Below are 18,650 nucleotides of genomic sequence, written 5' to 3'. Positions count from 1 at the left end.
AATTATTTATTGCCACTTATGTGAAGAGCATTAATGCTCAAAGCCAGTTGAGCCTGGTACCCTAGTAAATTTCCACTGCCATGCAATCTTTAGTTGCCCTGCTTGGAGAACCTGGGAAACAACTGACTGCCCAAAAGAGAATTGAACTCTGCCAGCACGGTTGCGAGAAAGCTGAAAAAGTGCCATAAATACGGTACATAGGACTCTGCTTTCTAGCTGTAAAGCATATTACCGTGCTGATGTACCTTGTTGCAAGACTGGTCTCATTAATGGGCCACATCAATGGTTATCACAAAGAATATAAAGGTTACCGCAGTGGACCATTCCTCGATAAGGCTCTTCTGGACTAGTCTGATGAAAAGGACATATACAAAATGATTTCCTTGACAGAATGTAGCCTGAGTTACAATTGCCACTTATTTCTCACTATTTTCATACATCAATAACGCATAACACATTTCAGGGACACGGTGCCCCAGCTCCTGAGTTGCTCAGTGGGCATATGTTTGAATGTAGACCAGTGTGTGTCAAGTCTGCACCCTGCATACATGCAGAGAAGAAATCAAAGGCGAACATTCCATCCCCAACCCTCAAAAACCATGTGAGTAGTCGCTATCAGTGAAATTAAACCAAAAGGCACTTCCATGTTTTCGTAATTTAGCTCAATAACATAAGCCCACACAGCTGAAGTACAGACATTTGTCTATAAATAAAGTTTCACACTACATTTTACTGCAATTGTAGATAAATATGGTAACAGCAGAAGAGATAAAAACATTTTCTGTGGCATCAGTGCTGAAATGTAAACTTCTCAGTAATGCTCCTTCCACCTTCAAGTAGCATTTAACAGCAGAAAAGACCATATTCTAACAAACAGTACATGACAAAACTCATTTTCCACACCTACACCTTTCTGGCACGATAGAGGAGATACCCTGGTGAAAAGCAAAGACGTGTAACTAAAATGTCAAAGCAGGAAGGGTATGCCTAATCTCCAAATTTCGCACAATATATTTTTCTTATTTTGTTGCTGGAAGAAGCACTTCAGCCTCTCAGCACAATGAATGAAGCTACAGATAACTACAGAAAATCATCGGACACCTCACTACCAGCCTGACACAATGTGTATTATATATGTTCAAAGGATACGGCAGGAATTTTCCATTCAAGTTAGTGTTTAACTGTATCTCATGCCTACAAATAAAGGCTTTGCAACAAAGAGCCCCCCCCCCCCAGGCAGGGCTGACATTTGCCTTGTTTTTTCTCAGTCAGTAACAGAAGTGGAAAATTTCAAGGCTTAACCCATTAAAATCCACAAAGCCAAGCTGGAGGAGCTGTCCGTCACACCATATAATCGGACACATTTCTCCTTCACCACATTAGTGGATGTGTCCCCTGCTTTTTATGAGAAAGGTGCTCCAAAGATTGCTCTGTTGTTAGGGCTCTGTGCAGTTCCTTTTAGGTTGCACTGCCCACAATCACTGGCGACAGCTTTGTTTTCTTTACCCAATTTTCAAAAAAATTTCTTAGAAAACTGTTACTAAGCCAAGCTATGCAAAGAGTCTGAAGGAGATACAGAGGATGGTGTGGACAGTTTTATGACCTAATAAAGAAAACTTTTCAGTGACTTTTCAATAATATTTTAGCTTACTCTTTAAACAAATATATATTTACTCATTAAACTAGTGTGAAAAATTTTTAACTAGTGAATGAAAATGTGATTTTAGCTTACTTATTAATCTGACAAGAAGGTTAAATTAAAACCAAAACATCTGACATACTATATTTGGACTGCTGCTTCTGTATCATATTTAAGTAAATAATTTTAAAACAAGTTTTCAAAGGACTGCAGCCAGTTGCTCCAACACTCAGGTCAACTTTATCACATGTGTGAACCAGCTTTCATCGTCACTGCCATTAAAAAGTTAAGAGTTGCAATTTGAACTTTCAGCTATTTGAACTTTCAGCATCCAAATCATATACAATGAAACATTCATGTAAAAAAAAAAAAAAAAAAACACACACACACACACACACACACACACACACACACACACACACTGTCTGAAGCTGCTCGGCCCAAGCGGGGTCACGGCGAGCCGGTGCCTAACTCGGCAACACAGGGCACAAGGTTAGAGAGGGAGGGGACACACCCAGGGAGGGATGCCAGTCCGCCGCAGAGTACCCCAAGTAAGACTCAAACCCCAGACCCACCAGAAAGCATGCCCTGACCAATCCCGTTTCGCCACCATGCCCGCCTTCATGTAAAACCTTTAATTAAATTCTGTGCAATTAATGAATTAATGAATTAATTAACCTACAGACAGACAGATAGATGGATGCCTATGCCATTGCCCATCACTGTTTTCATTTTCATTTATATACTATATTGCAGCATCATCTCAACCATTCTTGTGTAACTACTTGTTTGTTCAAATATGTGTTTGTTCATGTCTACTATATGCTTGTACTGTCAATAGCTGAATCTGAGCCTCGTCACAAGTATTTCAATACCCAGTGTGCCCAGTATAATTGTGCAAATGACAAATAAATGACTCTGACACATAGGGTGATGGACAGATCAAGCTACAGTTGAGACCCAACAATTACTCCAACTGAATCATCTGTAATGCTGTACATGGCAAATTTTTGTGAAGTGACAGACAGAAGACCACCAACCTGTGTCCCAAGACAGGCCACCATCATGTGTGTTAAGAGCTTGGCTGCAAACATAGAGAATCTGGAGCACAGCACATTGGAGAGGATGGCCAGCATGAACCCTGAGGACCACAAAATATGACATAACAATGCTACCTATGAGCAGCAGCTGACAGTGACAAAACACTGTCTGGATTGAATAAATTGAGGGAATTGGGTTAAGTGCTGCAGAGTTAAAAGTTGGTACATGGCAAACACTTGCATGGTTTTCAGGGCAAATTAAGGCATTTACTACTGGCCTTCTTCCATGTATGTCTGCAGACTGTAAGAGACAACTCACACAAATACAGGAGAACATGCAACAAGGCCACATAGACTGAGCTAGTCTTGAATCAAGACCTTAACCCATATCCAAGGAACTTTGAAGCAGCAGCATTAACCATTGGACTACTCCCACATAAGGTAAGCTATGTTAAAATACTGATGCACACATTATATAGAGCAGAAGGATAAGGAGGGTTAGGTTTTTCTTGAAAGCAAGAGCTTACCTGAGATGCAAATAAACCCAGCTGTGTAGAAGGCCTCACTGTAGGAGGAGAGAGCACTGGTCTCTGCAAAGGCCGTGTAAATGGAAAGGTGCGAGCAAGCACATTCAACAAAGTTCCGGCCGTCATCCTCTACCCAGCAGTCATTTTTCAGCCAGCTGGTGAGCACAGAACAGAGCTACATGGTTTGCCTTCACTCTGAATTCATTATTTAACTCTCAACATTAGGCATTCTTATTGGGGTATGATTATGGACTCCTAAGGGATGTCTTTATGAACAAATGTGTTTGACATCATAGAATCTCTAAAAAAAAAAAAAAAGAAGAAGACTGCCTGAAATACAGTTCTGTGTGAAAGTATGTGAACCCCTTATGGAGTTGTAAGGGCCTTAATTTTACCACATAATGGTAATTTAATGATAAGCAGTCTTTCTCATCTAACGTATCAGGTGTGTGATGACCAATTCTATATGTTGCTCTAGAGTAAATCATGTGAGAAGAAGAAACACAGAAGTAGTGCAGGTGCAAAAAAAGTAAAGCCCAAGTTGCTTCAGTTAAACTAAGTCGGTAAGTAGAATCCTGTGTATAAATCACAGTGATTTATTCATTTTATAAGTTTAAGATGTAACATTTAAATTTTATATACTTATTTAAATAGTTCTATATAGGAACAATGACCGTCCCATTAGGGTTCACATACTTCCAAGTAGCACTGTATGTTTGTGCACATCTAATGGCCCAACATTTTAAATAGTTAAAAAGCCTCTTAACTGATGAGAAAGTAAACTACTTTTAAACAGAAAGTGGTCGCATTATCAATTATTTTGAAGGGTAATGATTTGAACATTGTTACAGATGAGGGTTCATTAGAATGTCTGTAAAAATGTTTGCAAAGCACGCCATACACTATAACATGTCTAATTAGTGCAGTATAACACCAGGTACCTTTCAGTGGCCTGGTTCCACAGAAGGCATAGAGACCGGCCGGGTTTCACACGACGATTGGGGGAGTGGATGCGATAAACCACTGTGCCGTTGTGTGGGATAGTGTGCGATCCACGGCCTTGGAGGCTAACAGAAAACACCTGCACCAAAACACATGAGATGTCATGTTAGGCTCCTTAACTCTTACCAAAAGTCCCTGCAGGATTCTTCATAAATGGATCTTTAACTTTTTTGTTTTAAAAATATCTAGCTACTCAGAATAGCATTTCATTTAACAGGGATTAATATATATGTATTTAATCAAATAAAATTTATGCAATGATATACCAAGAAGGGATTTCTAAGATACTTGCCCTGTTGCTGAGTGCCATACTCTTGCTGCGATTGGTGAGGAACCAGTGCTCAGTGCTGTACTGGGTGAACTGCACTCTTTGGCATGCAGATTGAGCGATGCGGTCAGGGGGCAAGGCTGGCACCTTCAGCAGAGACCCCGGGAGCCGAAAGAAGTCCAAGTTACTTCCTTGAAAGGTGTGCCCATTTATCTGAGTAGGGTACCAGTGAAAGGCTGAGATGGTGATGTATGGGCAGCTGTCCCAAATGGTCCTACCCCTAACATGACACACAAACGACATGAAAAATTACTGGGCAATGTGTCTAAGACCGTACAGCATATAATTTTGATAATGCTCAAAGCTTCTTTAAATCTGAAAAAGAAATCTCTGAGAAACTTCTCATTACTCTCACTGGATAAATCTACTGTGAATGAACCATGGATGTAGAGCACAAACCCCCTCAAAAGCAGCTCCATGGGCAATTACCCCGACATTTAGGACCTCCTGTTTTGCAACTCCCTGTCTACATCAACTCATACTTCCAGTTCGTGATCTTAGCCAGACAATATAATCTGAGACAGTCTGCCACTCAACCCAAAGTTTTGCTGCTCTTTGCTCCACAAGCTCAAGGAAACTCAATGCCAAGTGAGACCACATTGCGGCTCATACCACAAAGGACTTTTGTTGACTTTTTATTAGTATAAAGTTATAAAATTAAGTAGAGTTCAGTCAATGGTGTGGGTAAGGCTTTCAACAGTGCACTCTCTACACATCAGCACTGAGTCTGAAAAAGACTGGTCTTAATTCAAAAGAACATGGTCTGCAAGCAACAGTCTGCCCTCTTGATGGCATGCATGGATGCATTTTTATTTGAAAAACACGGCAGCTCACTCAGCTGTAACTGCACATAACCACACAAGCAGAACCGACCTCTGACCCTGTGACCCGCATTCAATGTCTGTGAGGAGGGAGAAAGCAAAGCGTTCTGCTACTTCAGCCAGGTGACTCAGGCCACGTGTGTCCAGTCGGCTGGGGTTGGCCATGGAACACAGGAGGTTGTAGGTCAGCCCCCTGCTGCTGTTTGTCAATGGAGTTTGCTCTGCCTCCTTCAGCACCTGAGAAATAACAGGGCGGGCAGGAAACGGTAATGTACTAATGTACATTTTAAACCAGACTGGGATGAGTGCTTCCAAGCAGGTTTACTGAGGACTTCATTTCCAGAAGAGATGATTAAGATTACGCGCACTTTAGCCCCTCATACCCTGTGAAAAATACAGTGAAAACTGAAGAGTTCAAAACATTTCACTTGACTAGATCGATCATATGACCTACACATATTTTGGGTGAAGATCCCTTTTAGCAAACTGGTCTGATTTTGGCTATAAACCAGGACACAAACAGCTACAAAATGATGTAAAAGATATCACAGCCATGACAACCGGGCTGAGAAAGAAGTGTAACTAGGTGTACAGGGCAGAGATGACTTGGTGTGCTGTATCTTATCAGACATCATTAAGCATTTGTCTGTGACAGAACTGCTGTCTCTCATGGGAACCGCAGCAGGTCTGCTCTATCTAATCTTGACCTGGTGAAGGTCTGCTGAACGTAATTAGACTTGGTGGAGGCCTCGTGGTGTCGTTTGCTCTCATTAAACTGACATTTCAGTTTAAACATTAGTCAGCCAGCCATAAGATGTTTGAAAATTAAATTAACTTTCAAATACTCCAAAACCCTAACATTATACATAGAGTGATGCTTAACAAATAGTGTGAAAATACGGATAATTATTTAAAACATCGAAAATGGTTATGTAAAACACCAAAAGAATTACAGGAAAAAATACCTAACATGTACCATACCTCAGTAAAATAATTCTTAAGAAAAACAAACGGGACGTTATCAAGATTAAATGAAAAGGAAGATACTGAGAGTTATAATAAAGTCACCTTGCTCATCCCGTCCAGCACAGCAGTCAGCTGCTCCTGGGTGACCTCAAAAGTGACCTTTTGGGTCAAATCCTGCAACACACGGTCAATGATGCTCCCATCCAGTGGTTGCTGAAGTTGATCCAGTAGCCCCCATACGGCCTGTGTGGCAGAGTCTGACACCACTGTCACGTTGGCAACTCCAAACTGGGGGTGCACCCTGGCACCCCCTGTTGCCTCTACCAGCAGCACCTGGAAGCGCTTTGGCAGGCGGTTGGATGAGGCCAAGTCAGGAGTGAGCACAATGTCTAGGCCAGCACTTCTTTGCCCAACCTCAAAAGTCAACACCCCCTCTGCCATCTCAAAATCCATGCCAGCCACAGCAGGCCATATCAGAGTAGGTCCCACAGCCTCTGCCCCCCGAAGCTCCTGTCGATTAAAAACAAACTGGAATGTCTACAGTGTCTGGGCAACAGTCTTGGGAAAGAGATGAGGATGAGAGTATAGACCACATCAGGCACTTTCTATCTGAATCTATATCTCTGAACAGAAGTTTGGTCCAGGCTCACCCTCCCAGAGTGTCCTGACCTCACAGATACCAATGTTGTCCGATGCATAGCATATCTGAGATTGCTGTGAGCATGTGTGGTATGAGAGTGGGTGTGTTGTGTAGTGTTTGTAAGCAGTTATGCGAGTGTGATCAAAGTTTTGTGTTTGTGTCCATGGGCAGGCATTCACCTGTAAACGATAGCGCACAGAGATGGCAGAGGAAGTACTGGCATCTCTGTAAACCTGCAGGCTGAGTCGTGTGGTTTTCTTATCAGCGACTGGCAGTCGGGACCCCACAGCGAAAAACACCAGCCCCCGGGGGTCGTCACTCTCCAGCACGGTTATGTTAGCGAAGCGGGCACTCTCATTGATGGCTGCCCCTAAGCTCACCTCATATATCTCCACCAAAAACCATGACTGGTACTCTGGCTCCTGAAAAAAAAGTTGAAAAAGCAATTGTAGTAATTCTCCAGTCATGACACTTATGCTTAACATTATACAGGAATTTAAAAATCAGACCAGTAACAGGATTCTTTGGAAAAGTTCATTGTTAGGAGCAGTTTATTCATGACCTTGGTCTGTGACATCACTACAATCGTACCACAGGACAGACAGTGCTGTCCAATGTTAGATGAGGAGGGACTAAAGATAGCAAACCACAAAACAATCACAGTCAAGAAACATTTTAGTCAGGATGCTCTATGAGTGCAGGGAGTCAATCTCATTTCTCCCCTCTATGGTGCTTCATGTTAGCCTAGTCAATACCAACTGTCAGAACTCAAATGTCAGTCCGACCTCCAACTTGAGGCTTTAGTTATAGCAGAACCCTCTTAGGACACAATAAAATATGCATTTTAAAAAGCACCTCCAACTGTATTCCCATATGGACCACCCATTGAGCTCTGTGTGTATAACTGGGGAATGTCAGCAGGAGCACCTGGTCATGGCGGATTTCCAAACTGAAGACACACAACACCTCTCCCTTTCTGCAAATCACCATTCCTGATGTGTTGAGTAGCTCTCTGGTGAGGTTAATGCCATTGCTTATTAAGGATGGAGTGGCTTTGTTGAAAGTAACACGCCAAAGTATCACCACATCCTCAAAGGCCCTAGAAAGCAGAAACAAAACACACACAAACTGGAGATCACACATCTCCTCCAGAGACAAAATGACATCAGTGATCCTCAGTGAATTTGCTCTTGCTGATTTTTCCATGCACACTTTACCTATTCTCTTGTCTCTGAAGGACAAGCAGGGCAGTTCTATTCTCTGAGTCCTCATCCAGAGCCACCCCACTCTGTGAATCCACAGCAAAACCCACGATGCCATTCTGAAAATCACTTCCTGAAACAGATGTCCATTGTAAGATTGAACCATTCCTTGCACATGGAATGGCCACAGATGAACAGCTGCAATTGGTAGCTGACAAACAACCTAATGGCTCGCTGCCCTGGTATCATTAAATTGTGTGCTGGGGCAGTTGCCTGGACAACAGCACGATAAGTACATTCTGAATTTGGACACACTGTCATTTAAAGAGTATTGGGTGTAATTGGTATTAAGCTAGAAGGGGTATGTAACAGGAACAATCATCCATTATCTTACCTTGAATAATAATTTTGGCATAGTATGTGAACCCTTGCTCATCAATTGCCCCAACAATCTGTGCACCTCCCTCAGGTTCAGAAAGATAGATGAAAAAGACCTCCTGCCCCTCTGGTTCAAGGTCATCAAGAATGATTAGGATGACCTCTGCCATGTCCTGGCCCTCCTGTAGTGACACCATAGTAGACTCTAATTTGAAGTCCTCCTCTTCCAGGGCCCACATGGTGTATGGTTCTAGGACGAAAGGGGTGCCATCCAAGCCATCTGCGGCGCTCCTGGCTCCATAGGCTCTCACTCTGACCTTCACTGTCCCTGTGGTTCCAACAGACCTCTGGACCCTCAGGGACACACTGTGATGTTGTGTGCCATTGGATGGGTCTTCTGGAACATGCACAAATGCTGGCCTGAGACTCAGGAGACCGTTCTTGATGTCGTTGGCCAGGATTGTAACAGAGGCGATGGTGAATCCAGGGACAAGCCTGGGCTGGGCCTGAGCTGAAAGCGGGCTGCCACTCAGTACCTGAGCACTAGTCAGGTTCACATAAAAGGTTTCATTGGGCTCAGTTAATTCATCGTTCAGTACAGACAATCGGATAGCAGCACGTGTCTCATGGTTCAGGAACAACAGCTCCCCATCCTGCACTGGCACAAAATCTTCCCCAGCTTTGGCACTGCCAGCCCATGTCTCATAAGTCACCCGGGTTCGGTTGCTGCGGAAGCCAAACAGGCGCTGCACGTACAGGGTGATAGTCTGCATATCCTCCTCAATCACCAGCTGCCGGGACTCTGCAGCGAACTGGTACGCTCCCAGTGGCTCGATCTCAGCCACAGTGAAGCCAGTCCTGTGGTGAGTTGTGACAGGTGGGAGAGAGAAAAGTCTAAGACTACACCAGCTCTTCATTGCTTTTATGTCTGTTTCAGGAGGTAAGTGCATAAAATATATAAATATTTACATTTACATAAATGATGCATATAATAAGGTGAAATGAAATAACACAATAAGAAACAACTAACTTTAGAAAGCAATGATGATGTCTACATATATTTAAGATGACCCAAAAAATTTAAATTCTGAACATGGAAAAGAAGGCAAAATGCTTGAAATTCAGATTAAATTTATTGGAATTCTGAAAGCTGACTTTCCAATAAAAAAATTAAGAAAAACTATTACTGTATGAAAAGGTCTTGGGAGTTGTGCAAAAGCAGGAGAGATTACCTGAGTCGAGCCCCTCCAGAAACCGCAGCGTGTGCCTTAGTGAGGTGCACAGCATAGGCTGCAAGGTCAGACATGTTTGACACAGCCCTGAGAGACAGCATCCCGCTTTTCTCACCTTTAGCCAGTCTAACTGTCCCTGGAGAGGAAGAGAATCATCGAAACTTTTCTCTCGGTGTGGGCTCCACATTTGTCTCATGCGTTCATTTTTTTTCCCCCCAGTTGCTTTTTCCCAGTCTTTTTTGAAACGTTGATTGTGATTTAGATTCACATTTGATTTAGAATGATTTTGAAAACATCACACAGTGCTCTCATGGGGTAAAACTAAGACACCTACCTGAGGCAGGTATGATGGCACCTAGTTTTAAGTCCAGCGGGAGCTGACCAGGAGGGTACCCAGCGCTCCACTCCACATCCACGTCACCGTACAGCCCTGTCCTGGACAGTAGCACCTCACAGCGGCCGGTTGCAAAATTAGAGATCTGTACAGCTACTGACTCAAATCCAACCTAGAGCCATGTGAAGAAAAGAAGATTGTCACAAACAGCATCAGTGGGTAGTATTTAGTCACAGTCTGTCATTATTCCTTTTCTTTCATTAATAGTGTGAAACACTGCAAAAGTCCGTCAAGGTGCCCCTGCATTGGAAGTCCTGAAACAGACATTTAGTGACCGACCAGTGATTTTGCACCACCTTGTGACAATGAGAAGAATGAACAGGGAATATTTTACTGACCTCAGAATTGGCCACTTCCTCAGGTACAGTTACAGTAGCTCTCTGAGACTCCACAAGTATTCGCGGAGCTGAGCCAAACACAGGTCCACTGAGATATACATCTCTGAGCTCAACAGTGAAGTTGATGCCTGGAGCAAAGAAAACCTTTGGAAAGAATGTATTTGGGTGAAACACTTTTTACTGTTACAGAAAAGATGACAACAGTAAAAGTTTTAACAGAATCAGCTTTTAAAAATTGGGATTACAGGTAAGTCTTTTGACTTAAAACATAAATGACCTATGCTGACATGGATTTAAGACAACTGTCCCATTAACCTTATATTATTTTATATTATTTTTGAATGGTGACCACCCCATCTGCTGTCCATCTGATAATATTGGTTGGCTACACTGCTACAAGGCACTCTTATTTGTTATTGTTTGGGTCAGTGTTCGAGTGTCAAGCAGCGATTACATACTGCTTACAAAACTTTGCGTTTGTGATTCTATCCCACATTACTTTTTTTCAAAAACATGAAAGTAATAATAGTAACAGTGCAGCAGAAAAATATAATACTGTACTCATTTCATATTAATCTATATTAGTGTTATTTTAACATGAACAATGTGTCTAACTACTGAAAAATATAAGCATGCATGCATGTTACTTGTTTATATATCACTATGGTTTATATTGAGGCATGGCACGGTGACACAGCGAGTTGCGCTACTGTCTCACAGCACCTGGGTGGTGTGAGAGAACGTGGGTTTGATCCCCACTCAGTCTGTGTGGAGTTTGCACATTCTCTCCGTGTGTGGGTTTCCTCCCACAGTCTAAAGAGATGCTGTTCAGGTTCCCCCCTAGTGTATTAGTGACTGAGAGAGTGTGTTCCACTAATGTATGGATAAGTGGCCCATTGTAAGTAGTGTATCCAGTAGTGTAAGTCACCCTAGTGAATAAGGTGTGTGGGCTGGTAACACTACATAGAGTTCAATGGAAGTTGCTTTGGAGAAAGGTGTCTGCTAAATAAGTAAAAGAATATTATACAGAATGAGAAGATTTGAGAGAGGTCACCTTAGGCAAGGCTGCTGGAATGGGACCCTTTCATAAGTCAAGGACCACTGTTATTTCAGTTTAGGCAACTACCCCAATATGTATGACAGAAAAAAAAAAACATCCTGAAAGTACTTTTGTCAAATATACGGAGTATATATCAGTAAGTTCTGTAATTATTATGTATTGTATGTCGGTTTCCTCACAAAGTAGCATTTTTTGCTTCAATCTGTTACTCCACCTCAGACAGTGTGATACACTCCCACTGTCACTTACCTGACTACTTATTGGCACTGTGATGCTGGCAAAGTTGGCTCCATCCCTCACTAGCACACTTCCCACCACTGGGTCCAAGAGGCTGCCAGCAATCTTGTACTCCACTGTGACATTACCGAAAGTCCCAGCATGCCGTGTTACGCTGAGGGCAAACTGACGACTGTAGTTGCTGTCACTGACCTCTATGGCCTGGAACTCTGAGTAGAGGGCGAAGACTCCATAGGGCTCATCATTAGCTCGAACCCTAATCCGAGTACTACTTCTGTTTGTATCGAGCTCAGCTCCCCCAACCACTGAGCTCAAACGGACTGCGTACACTTCCTCTAGCTCCGGCACACTGTCTGGAAGGAGGCTGACCAGCACTTCTGCTAACCTCTCACCATCTAGGATCACCACAGAGCCCCGGAGAGAGTAAAAGTCCCCAGTGGTGTCAGATTCACTTAGGATTTCCCAAAACACCTAGAAGACAAAAGGTACAGTGCCTTGTGACAGGAGGTATACACTGGATTCTGTAATCATGTAAATATAAAGACTTTGCACTCTCTTAATAAAAATCTAACACAACTTATTTTTTCAAAAAGATAAAAAAAAGCTGTACCAATTCTAGTCAATACATGCACAAACAGAATAAGATTGTTTAAGATTGTAACCTTAGTGGTTACAGACCAGATTAAGATACATACTCCAACTGGTGATTACCCTAGGATTCATAGTCATATTGGTTCCTCCCAATACACTATATTCATAAGAAGACTGATAAGTCTGTGGGTTATTACAGAAAGCCACAGTACTGCTCTGAACCCTGTTAGGACATATACTGCTATGTATGATACATCCCTCAGGTATTTTCACTCAAACATAAGCATTTTAAGTGGAATACACTTAAAATATATGTGTGTAAAATATATGTAATTGCCAATGAGTTCAGTGTATTTCTCATTTAACAAAATTGCTTGAGCAGTCTGCTCTACTCAAGAAGTGCCTCTTAGTGAACACTATGATCTCTAAGTATACTTGTTACTGTGACATTCTCATGTTGTGACAAGAAACATGCAGGACAGGCTGTGGACATACTGTGATATTGCCCATGACCCCTTCACTGCGTGTGATTAAAAGGGAAATGTTTAGGGGGCCTTCAGCATCACTGGGTTCACTGTATGTTCGCTCTATCAGGCCCTCTGGGGTAAAGTGTACTATGCCATTTGGATCTCCATACTTATTGATCTGCAACAGAAATAAAAAGAAATAATATGGCAAACAAACTATTTTGGTACAAATACTGATCTTACTTTTAACAGAACCTGACATGCATTAACACAGTTAAGAAACTATGAATGGTACAGAGTGTTAAAACAAAAATTTTGCAATCACAGCTTTGGGTATCTTAGCAGTAAATTTTGAGATCGAGATCTATAAGACATTTCAGTGCTTGCTTAAAATTGTTAGGTTGCTACATGGAGAATACAGTAGTTTCATAAGTTACATACTTTGAGAAAATTACTCTGTGGCTAAATAATGCTGCATTATGTGGCTACACTTCAGCTTCAGAGTTAAAGGTCAGTTATTTCTCTTTTAATCTGTGGTTCACTTTGACTCTTAAGAAAAAAAAACAAATTCACACAGTGACATACCGTAAGAATGACACTGCCTGCCTGAGGATCAATGTCTGTTTCTCCAGACAATAGGCTGAGCATGATAATAAAAGTTTCTTTAACTTCTACCTCTCCATGGGGTAAAATCCGCAGGTCAATACTGCGAACGCCCCCTTCACCATCTCTGAAATGGAACGATCCATTCACAGGTTCACCAATGTCTGTGTTTACTGGTGACAAAACCTCATTGGAATTGGGACCTAGAATGTTCCATTTTATCTGTGAAGAGGTAACCACAGTCTACAATAATCACAAATTCTTGTAGATTGAAGACACAAACAAATAATAGCAAAGGGAATAGACAAAAGCCAAACATCTACAGAAAACCTATTTGCATGATTTGTAGTAAGAAAAGTTTTCTTTTGTCAGGCACACCTAATTATACACTAATATCTTTTAACCATCTGATACACTTCCAAGAAATTTCAGAATTGTCACAAGGATGGAACTGGCAGTCATGTTGAATGTTATCTCTTGTGTTCATTAGAAGCTTTCTTTTTCTCTCATTAGTTCCTGATTATAAAATTTGTAGTTTGACTGTAATATTTACCTTTTTCACAAAAAAGAAAGCTAAATAAAGCTGTGACTAACTGAAATAAATTTGACAATAACTTACTGTGGCTTCGCCCACCAGTCCTCCTGTCCTCTCAAGAACCAGCATCAACCTTAGAGTGCTGTTGGGGTTTTCAATGGTCAGCATGCTCTCGTTGAGAAAGCGAATGACTCCGTTTGGAGAGTCACTCTTTGCAATTGTTATCCTAGCTACCAAATGAGTCCCAAGTATGGCGCCCCCTGTGGCTCCAGAAAGCTGGATCTCAAACATCTCACTATATTCCCTGTAAAGAGAAATAGCAGGAACTGTAAATTAGTACATTATTACAAATATTTGGTTGTTTGGCTCATTTGTCTTTCACACTATGCAATCATGAACTGACTTTTCTGTAATCAAAATGTTAACTTTAGACCCAGTCTTACCTGTCTAGGTCATCCACAATAGATACATTAATATAGGAGAGGTTTTGCCCATGATTGAAGGTAAGAGAGTCATTGGGGAAGATGTAGTCAATGTTGGCCAGTGCAGTAAGGTCCTGGGAGATGAACTCCACTATGATTTGACCATAAGAGCCTCCTCTTCTCAATACAGGGATAAAGATAGTACCTACATTCTCTTCCACTGTGAAGGGAAAAATGTGAGAGGATATCACATTTTCCAGGAATTATGACACTGTACAATACAATTTAGGCTCCTAAACTTAGGAACACAATTGGGACTGGAGAGTCAGTTCAAACTTTACTATGTTCATGATGCCAAATTCACTTTTACCATTAAAGGACTATGAGAAAAGAATGCTGACTTAATTCCATGTTAGGTTCTGTTAAAAATTAAAAATGGGTTAAACTAAATTCTCCACAAATAAAGATTCAATACAGTCTGATACCCTATAAAAATGTGTAAAGCTTATTTTCTTGTTATTGGGCACCAACATTCTCAAATACCAGATACATGTTTAAAACACTGAAGATAGGACTGTTAATCCAGTTGTTCTCTGTAGGTGCTTTTACTGATGGCTGGCTATGTGAGAAACAGGTCATGGTCGCTTCGTTGTGACAAAAATTTTACAGAATACATATATGAAGAAGATGTAATTGAAAATAAATATATTGAAAAGAAAATGTTTATTTTGAGAATTCGTAACTTCTCAAGTCATGAAAGAAGGGGGCAGTGTACTTCAGCTGTTCATGCATCTTCACATAAAATTGAAAGACTCACCAGTAATGTTGACGTAGCTTGGGTCAAACTCCACAATGCCCTCTGCATTATCATTTTTCTGTATGACAACCGTAATAGAGGAGGTATTCCCAACAGCTGGGGGCTGGTCAGGCTGGAGCCCCTGCTCCCTTACTGCAAAGTCCCAGTTACTAAAAAACCAGCGTCACCTTCCATTACTCATTTGTATAAGTCATCATAGCCAAAAGCTCCCTAGATCAAGCCCACACAAACCTACCTGTCATTGAGAAGCTCTACCCATGTGATGTTAACAAAGAACACCTCTGGACCTTCTGGGTGGTTGTCATCAAGAATTTCTAGAGCAATACTGTGCAGTGCTACCCCTGGTATAAAGAGCACGTTTCCTGTGGCTGGAACGAAGTCTGAGCCACTGAGGGCAGTGCTGCTGACAGTCTGGTAAGACAGCAACACATTCCCAAACAAGCCCCTGGAACGCATCACTGTGACATTAACCTGGAAAAACAAGGCATTATTTCAAATAATATTTGACCTCCTCTTATATCATCTCAGGTCACTGTAACAGATCTGAACTGCTAGCTCACATGTTTCATTACACAAACAGGATAAGTTTCAATGAGGCATCTTGCAACTTCTCACCATCCTCTCCTCCTCAGAGGTTTGCAGCAGCTCTTGAGTGAAGGAGAAAACACCATAGGGGAAGTCACTGGCTGCCACTGTGAGATTTGCCTGCTGACCAGTTGGGTTGATCTCTGCTCCAGGGCTGACTGCACTCAGAAACAGTTGATAAACACGCCGTTCTTCAGGGACATCATCATCCAGAACCTGTCAAGTTTCAACACAGGAGAGACTAAACCTCAACTGCTTGTTTACCTGTGCTTTCACATTGCTGTCTCTTCTAATTTTCTTCTTTATAATCGTCAGGAAATAATTCTCCAGGTTAAAACTTTGTATGACAAGGACAGAATAGCTTGTATTTGAGAATACATTTCAATTTAACAACCAAAACTTTTCACATTGGTGTTGTCAGATATCTATCAATCAGTAAGCACCGCATTAAGATTTTCAAGAGTCGACAAGGTGGAAAAAAGCTAACAGAAGACAAGCAAGCTGTAGATAATAGTCTTCCTGCTACATTTACAAGTTTTGAAGCTGTCAGTAAATTGCTGCATCTCCATCATCCCCCACCTCCACACAATACCTGTCTTCAAATTGATGCAGAGATGTTGACTATGCTTCAAAACCAGTAATATACAACTTAGATGGTTTTTTTTAATTTCTCATAGTTATGGTTTGATTTTAATCATATCATTACTCATGAGCAAGAGAGAAAGAGAGAGAGAGAGAGAGAGAGAGAGAGAGAGAAGCACAGTTAAGTCTGTAAGTCGTGAACCAACTGTAGTGAGCAGTGACCATTTCAACACAGACAGTGGCTTTCAAGTTCGAAATATACCTTCAGCCTGATGGTGGCAGCAGACTGTTTGTCTCTCATGATCACCACCCCAGCAGTTTCCTCGAATTCTGAGTACACAACAGGACTGATGTTCCAATAGACCATGATCTCGCCAAAGATGCCAGGACCTCGCACAAGACTACGAGGAAAGTATGTCATTAATGGAAACTGTACACTTATACACAAATTCTCATACACATATACAGTGTATATTTAAAATAATATCTACTAATATCCATATGAGAAACTGTGGTTTTACATGTTCATGTAAGACTCTACCTGATCAATGCAGTTCCATTGTAACTTCCCTGTGGTTCTCCAATAAGGACATGACGAGAGGTTTCTGCAATGCTGACCGTTCCAAAAGCTCCACGGTCTCCCAGGATCACAACAGTGGCCACAGCTGAAACAAAGGCACAGAAGCACCAGGTGAAATTGCTTCTTATATTTAAATGCACACTCTGAATTGTTCCCCTCTGCACACACCTTTAGTAGGATCAACAACACCATCGTTCTGAGTGGACAGGAGCTGGACTGTGAATCTCTCATCCCCCTCAAGTACAGCATCTGCCAGAGCATATATCACCACCACCTTCTTTGACTCAGTCTGGAGAGGGTTAAGGGTACATTGTACATTGCATTAACTTCTTGAGAACTAGTCTTAAACATTTGAATTAATGCACTTAAAACAATGAGGATCTGTGCTGAAAATGCATGCCTCATTGAAGAGCAGAGTGCCATTCAAAGGCCTCAAGTCATCCTTAGCACTGTCCTCCAACAGCCACACTAGGTGCACCACTCCCAGGCCTCCTGGGCTCCGAACAACAGTCAAGGTCACCATGGCAGCAGGGTCACTCATGAATTGGGGCTCCATAACAGTTACCTGTGAGATAGTAAACACTGCACAATGAGAGACAGTTGAAGAATTGGTACCAACCCTCTTACAATCATTGTCTTACTGTATGTTCCTGGAATCCAAAGAGTCCAAGTGGAGAGTCATTGGCAGCAATGCTGACAGTCACAGAGGATTCCTTTCCCAGTCTGGCGCCACCCGTCACTTGAGTTAGCGTAACACTGAATGTCTCCAGAAACTCCACCACATTATCATCAGTAATGATGAGCTCAATAATACTTGCTCCCTATAAAGAGCAATACAATGAATGCTATGAGCAAGAATTAAATCCTGTAATGAATATATGAAAACATCGAAGTCATGCACTAGCAGAAGAAGCACATTCAGTCCTGCACCTGTCCATCTTGAAAGGTGATGTTTCCAAAAAGAGGTGTAAAGTCGTCAAAGCTAGAAACGACAGGATGAGCCTCCCAAAATACAACCAATCTTCCAATCTTTCCAGCCAACCGCACAACAGAAAGCTGGAGGAGATTTCCTGGTGGAGGAACCTCATATGCTTGCACAGCACCTGATACATCCTAAGGACAGAACAGAGAGTAACAGCATTTTCTTGCCACATATTTATTATGAACTCAACTTGTTACTTTGCAAAATAAAATTATAACAATCTGCACAGAAAAATATTTATTTGCTTCACACAGACATCCATACCTTGGTGACATTGAACTGGATGACACCTCTAGGATCATCATTCTCCTGAATAGTGACCTCTGCAACCTCCATGTCCACCCTTTTCACACTTGGTTGACCTCCCCCTTGAGCAATCCCAGTGAACATCACATCAGTGATGTTGACCAGGAATTTCTCAGCCAGCTCAGGGACATCATCCTGGAAGACAGAGACACAGATATGGATATACCTGTCTTCTCTGGACCTCTTAAAAGTCTCCAGCTTTTCATGAAATATTTGCATAATCTTCTCTTAAGTGTCCACATTGCTAGAAAAATATCTTATACTTTCCGACAGGCTATGATCATGAAAATTCAAAAAAGGACCACAAAACAAAAAGTCTCTGAACACTGCAATTTACAGAGGTATAAAGTCTTTATAAAAAGTAGAGTATTTTCTT

At 41.7% G+C, this 18,650-nt stretch overlaps 1 protein-coding gene across 2 annotated transcripts in view; it reads right to left on the bottom strand.

The window, feature by feature from the left end:
- Positions 1-18,650, bottom strand: part of adgrv1 (adhesion G protein-coupled receptor V1) — a 128,231-nt gene that overhangs the window by 41,864 nt on the left and 67,717 nt on the right. For both annotated transcript variants that reach the window (XR_003798287.1, XM_018759297.2), the window contains 28 exons: positions 18,233-18,409; positions 17,917-18,099; positions 17,628-17,807; positions 17,387-17,551; positions 17,155-17,275; positions 16,948-17,071; positions 16,669-16,807; positions 15,855-16,040; positions 15,475-15,710; positions 15,240-15,388; positions 14,444-14,642; positions 14,085-14,304; positions 13,448-13,687; positions 12,891-13,040; positions 11,817-12,275; positions 10,508-10,651; positions 10,110-10,281; positions 9,776-9,911; positions 8,560-9,401; positions 8,181-8,298; positions 7,891-8,062; positions 7,143-7,385; positions 6,426-6,833; positions 5,410-5,594; positions 4,501-4,756; positions 4,148-4,287; positions 3,207-3,361; positions 2,680-2,780 (listed from right to left, as the gene is read on the bottom strand). Coding sequence is in view for 1 of the 2 variants with exons in the window: in XM_018759297.2 (XP_018614813.2) it covers positions 2,680-2,780; positions 3,207-3,361; positions 4,148-4,287; positions 4,501-4,756; positions 5,410-5,594; positions 6,426-6,833; positions 7,143-7,385; positions 7,891-8,062; positions 8,181-8,298; positions 8,560-9,401; positions 9,776-9,911; positions 10,110-10,281; positions 10,508-10,651; positions 11,817-12,275; positions 12,891-13,040; positions 13,448-13,687; positions 14,085-14,304; positions 14,444-14,642; positions 15,240-15,388; positions 15,475-15,710; positions 15,855-16,040; positions 16,669-16,807; positions 16,948-17,071; positions 17,155-17,275; positions 17,387-17,551; positions 17,628-17,807; positions 17,917-18,099; positions 18,233-18,409 (6,000 nt within the window). In the remaining variant the exon portion in view is untranslated. The remainder of the gene's footprint in view (positions 1-2,679; positions 2,781-3,206; positions 3,362-4,147; positions 4,288-4,500; positions 4,757-5,409; positions 5,595-6,425; positions 6,834-7,142; positions 7,386-7,890; positions 8,063-8,180; positions 8,299-8,559; positions 9,402-9,775; positions 9,912-10,109; positions 10,282-10,507; positions 10,652-11,816; positions 12,276-12,890; positions 13,041-13,447; positions 13,688-14,084; positions 14,305-14,443; positions 14,643-15,239; positions 15,389-15,474; positions 15,711-15,854; positions 16,041-16,668; positions 16,808-16,947; positions 17,072-17,154; positions 17,276-17,386; positions 17,552-17,627; positions 17,808-17,916; positions 18,100-18,232; positions 18,410-18,650) is intronic.

Source organism: Scleropages formosus, chromosome 17 (genome assembly GCF_900964775.1).
Source record: "Scleropages formosus chromosome 17, fSclFor1.1, whole genome shotgun sequence".
NCBI lineage: Eukaryota > Metazoa > Chordata > Actinopteri > Osteoglossiformes > Osteoglossidae > Scleropages > Scleropages formosus.
Note: the sequence above shows the minus strand (reverse complement) of the source record. Positions and strands in the feature narration are given on the sequence as shown.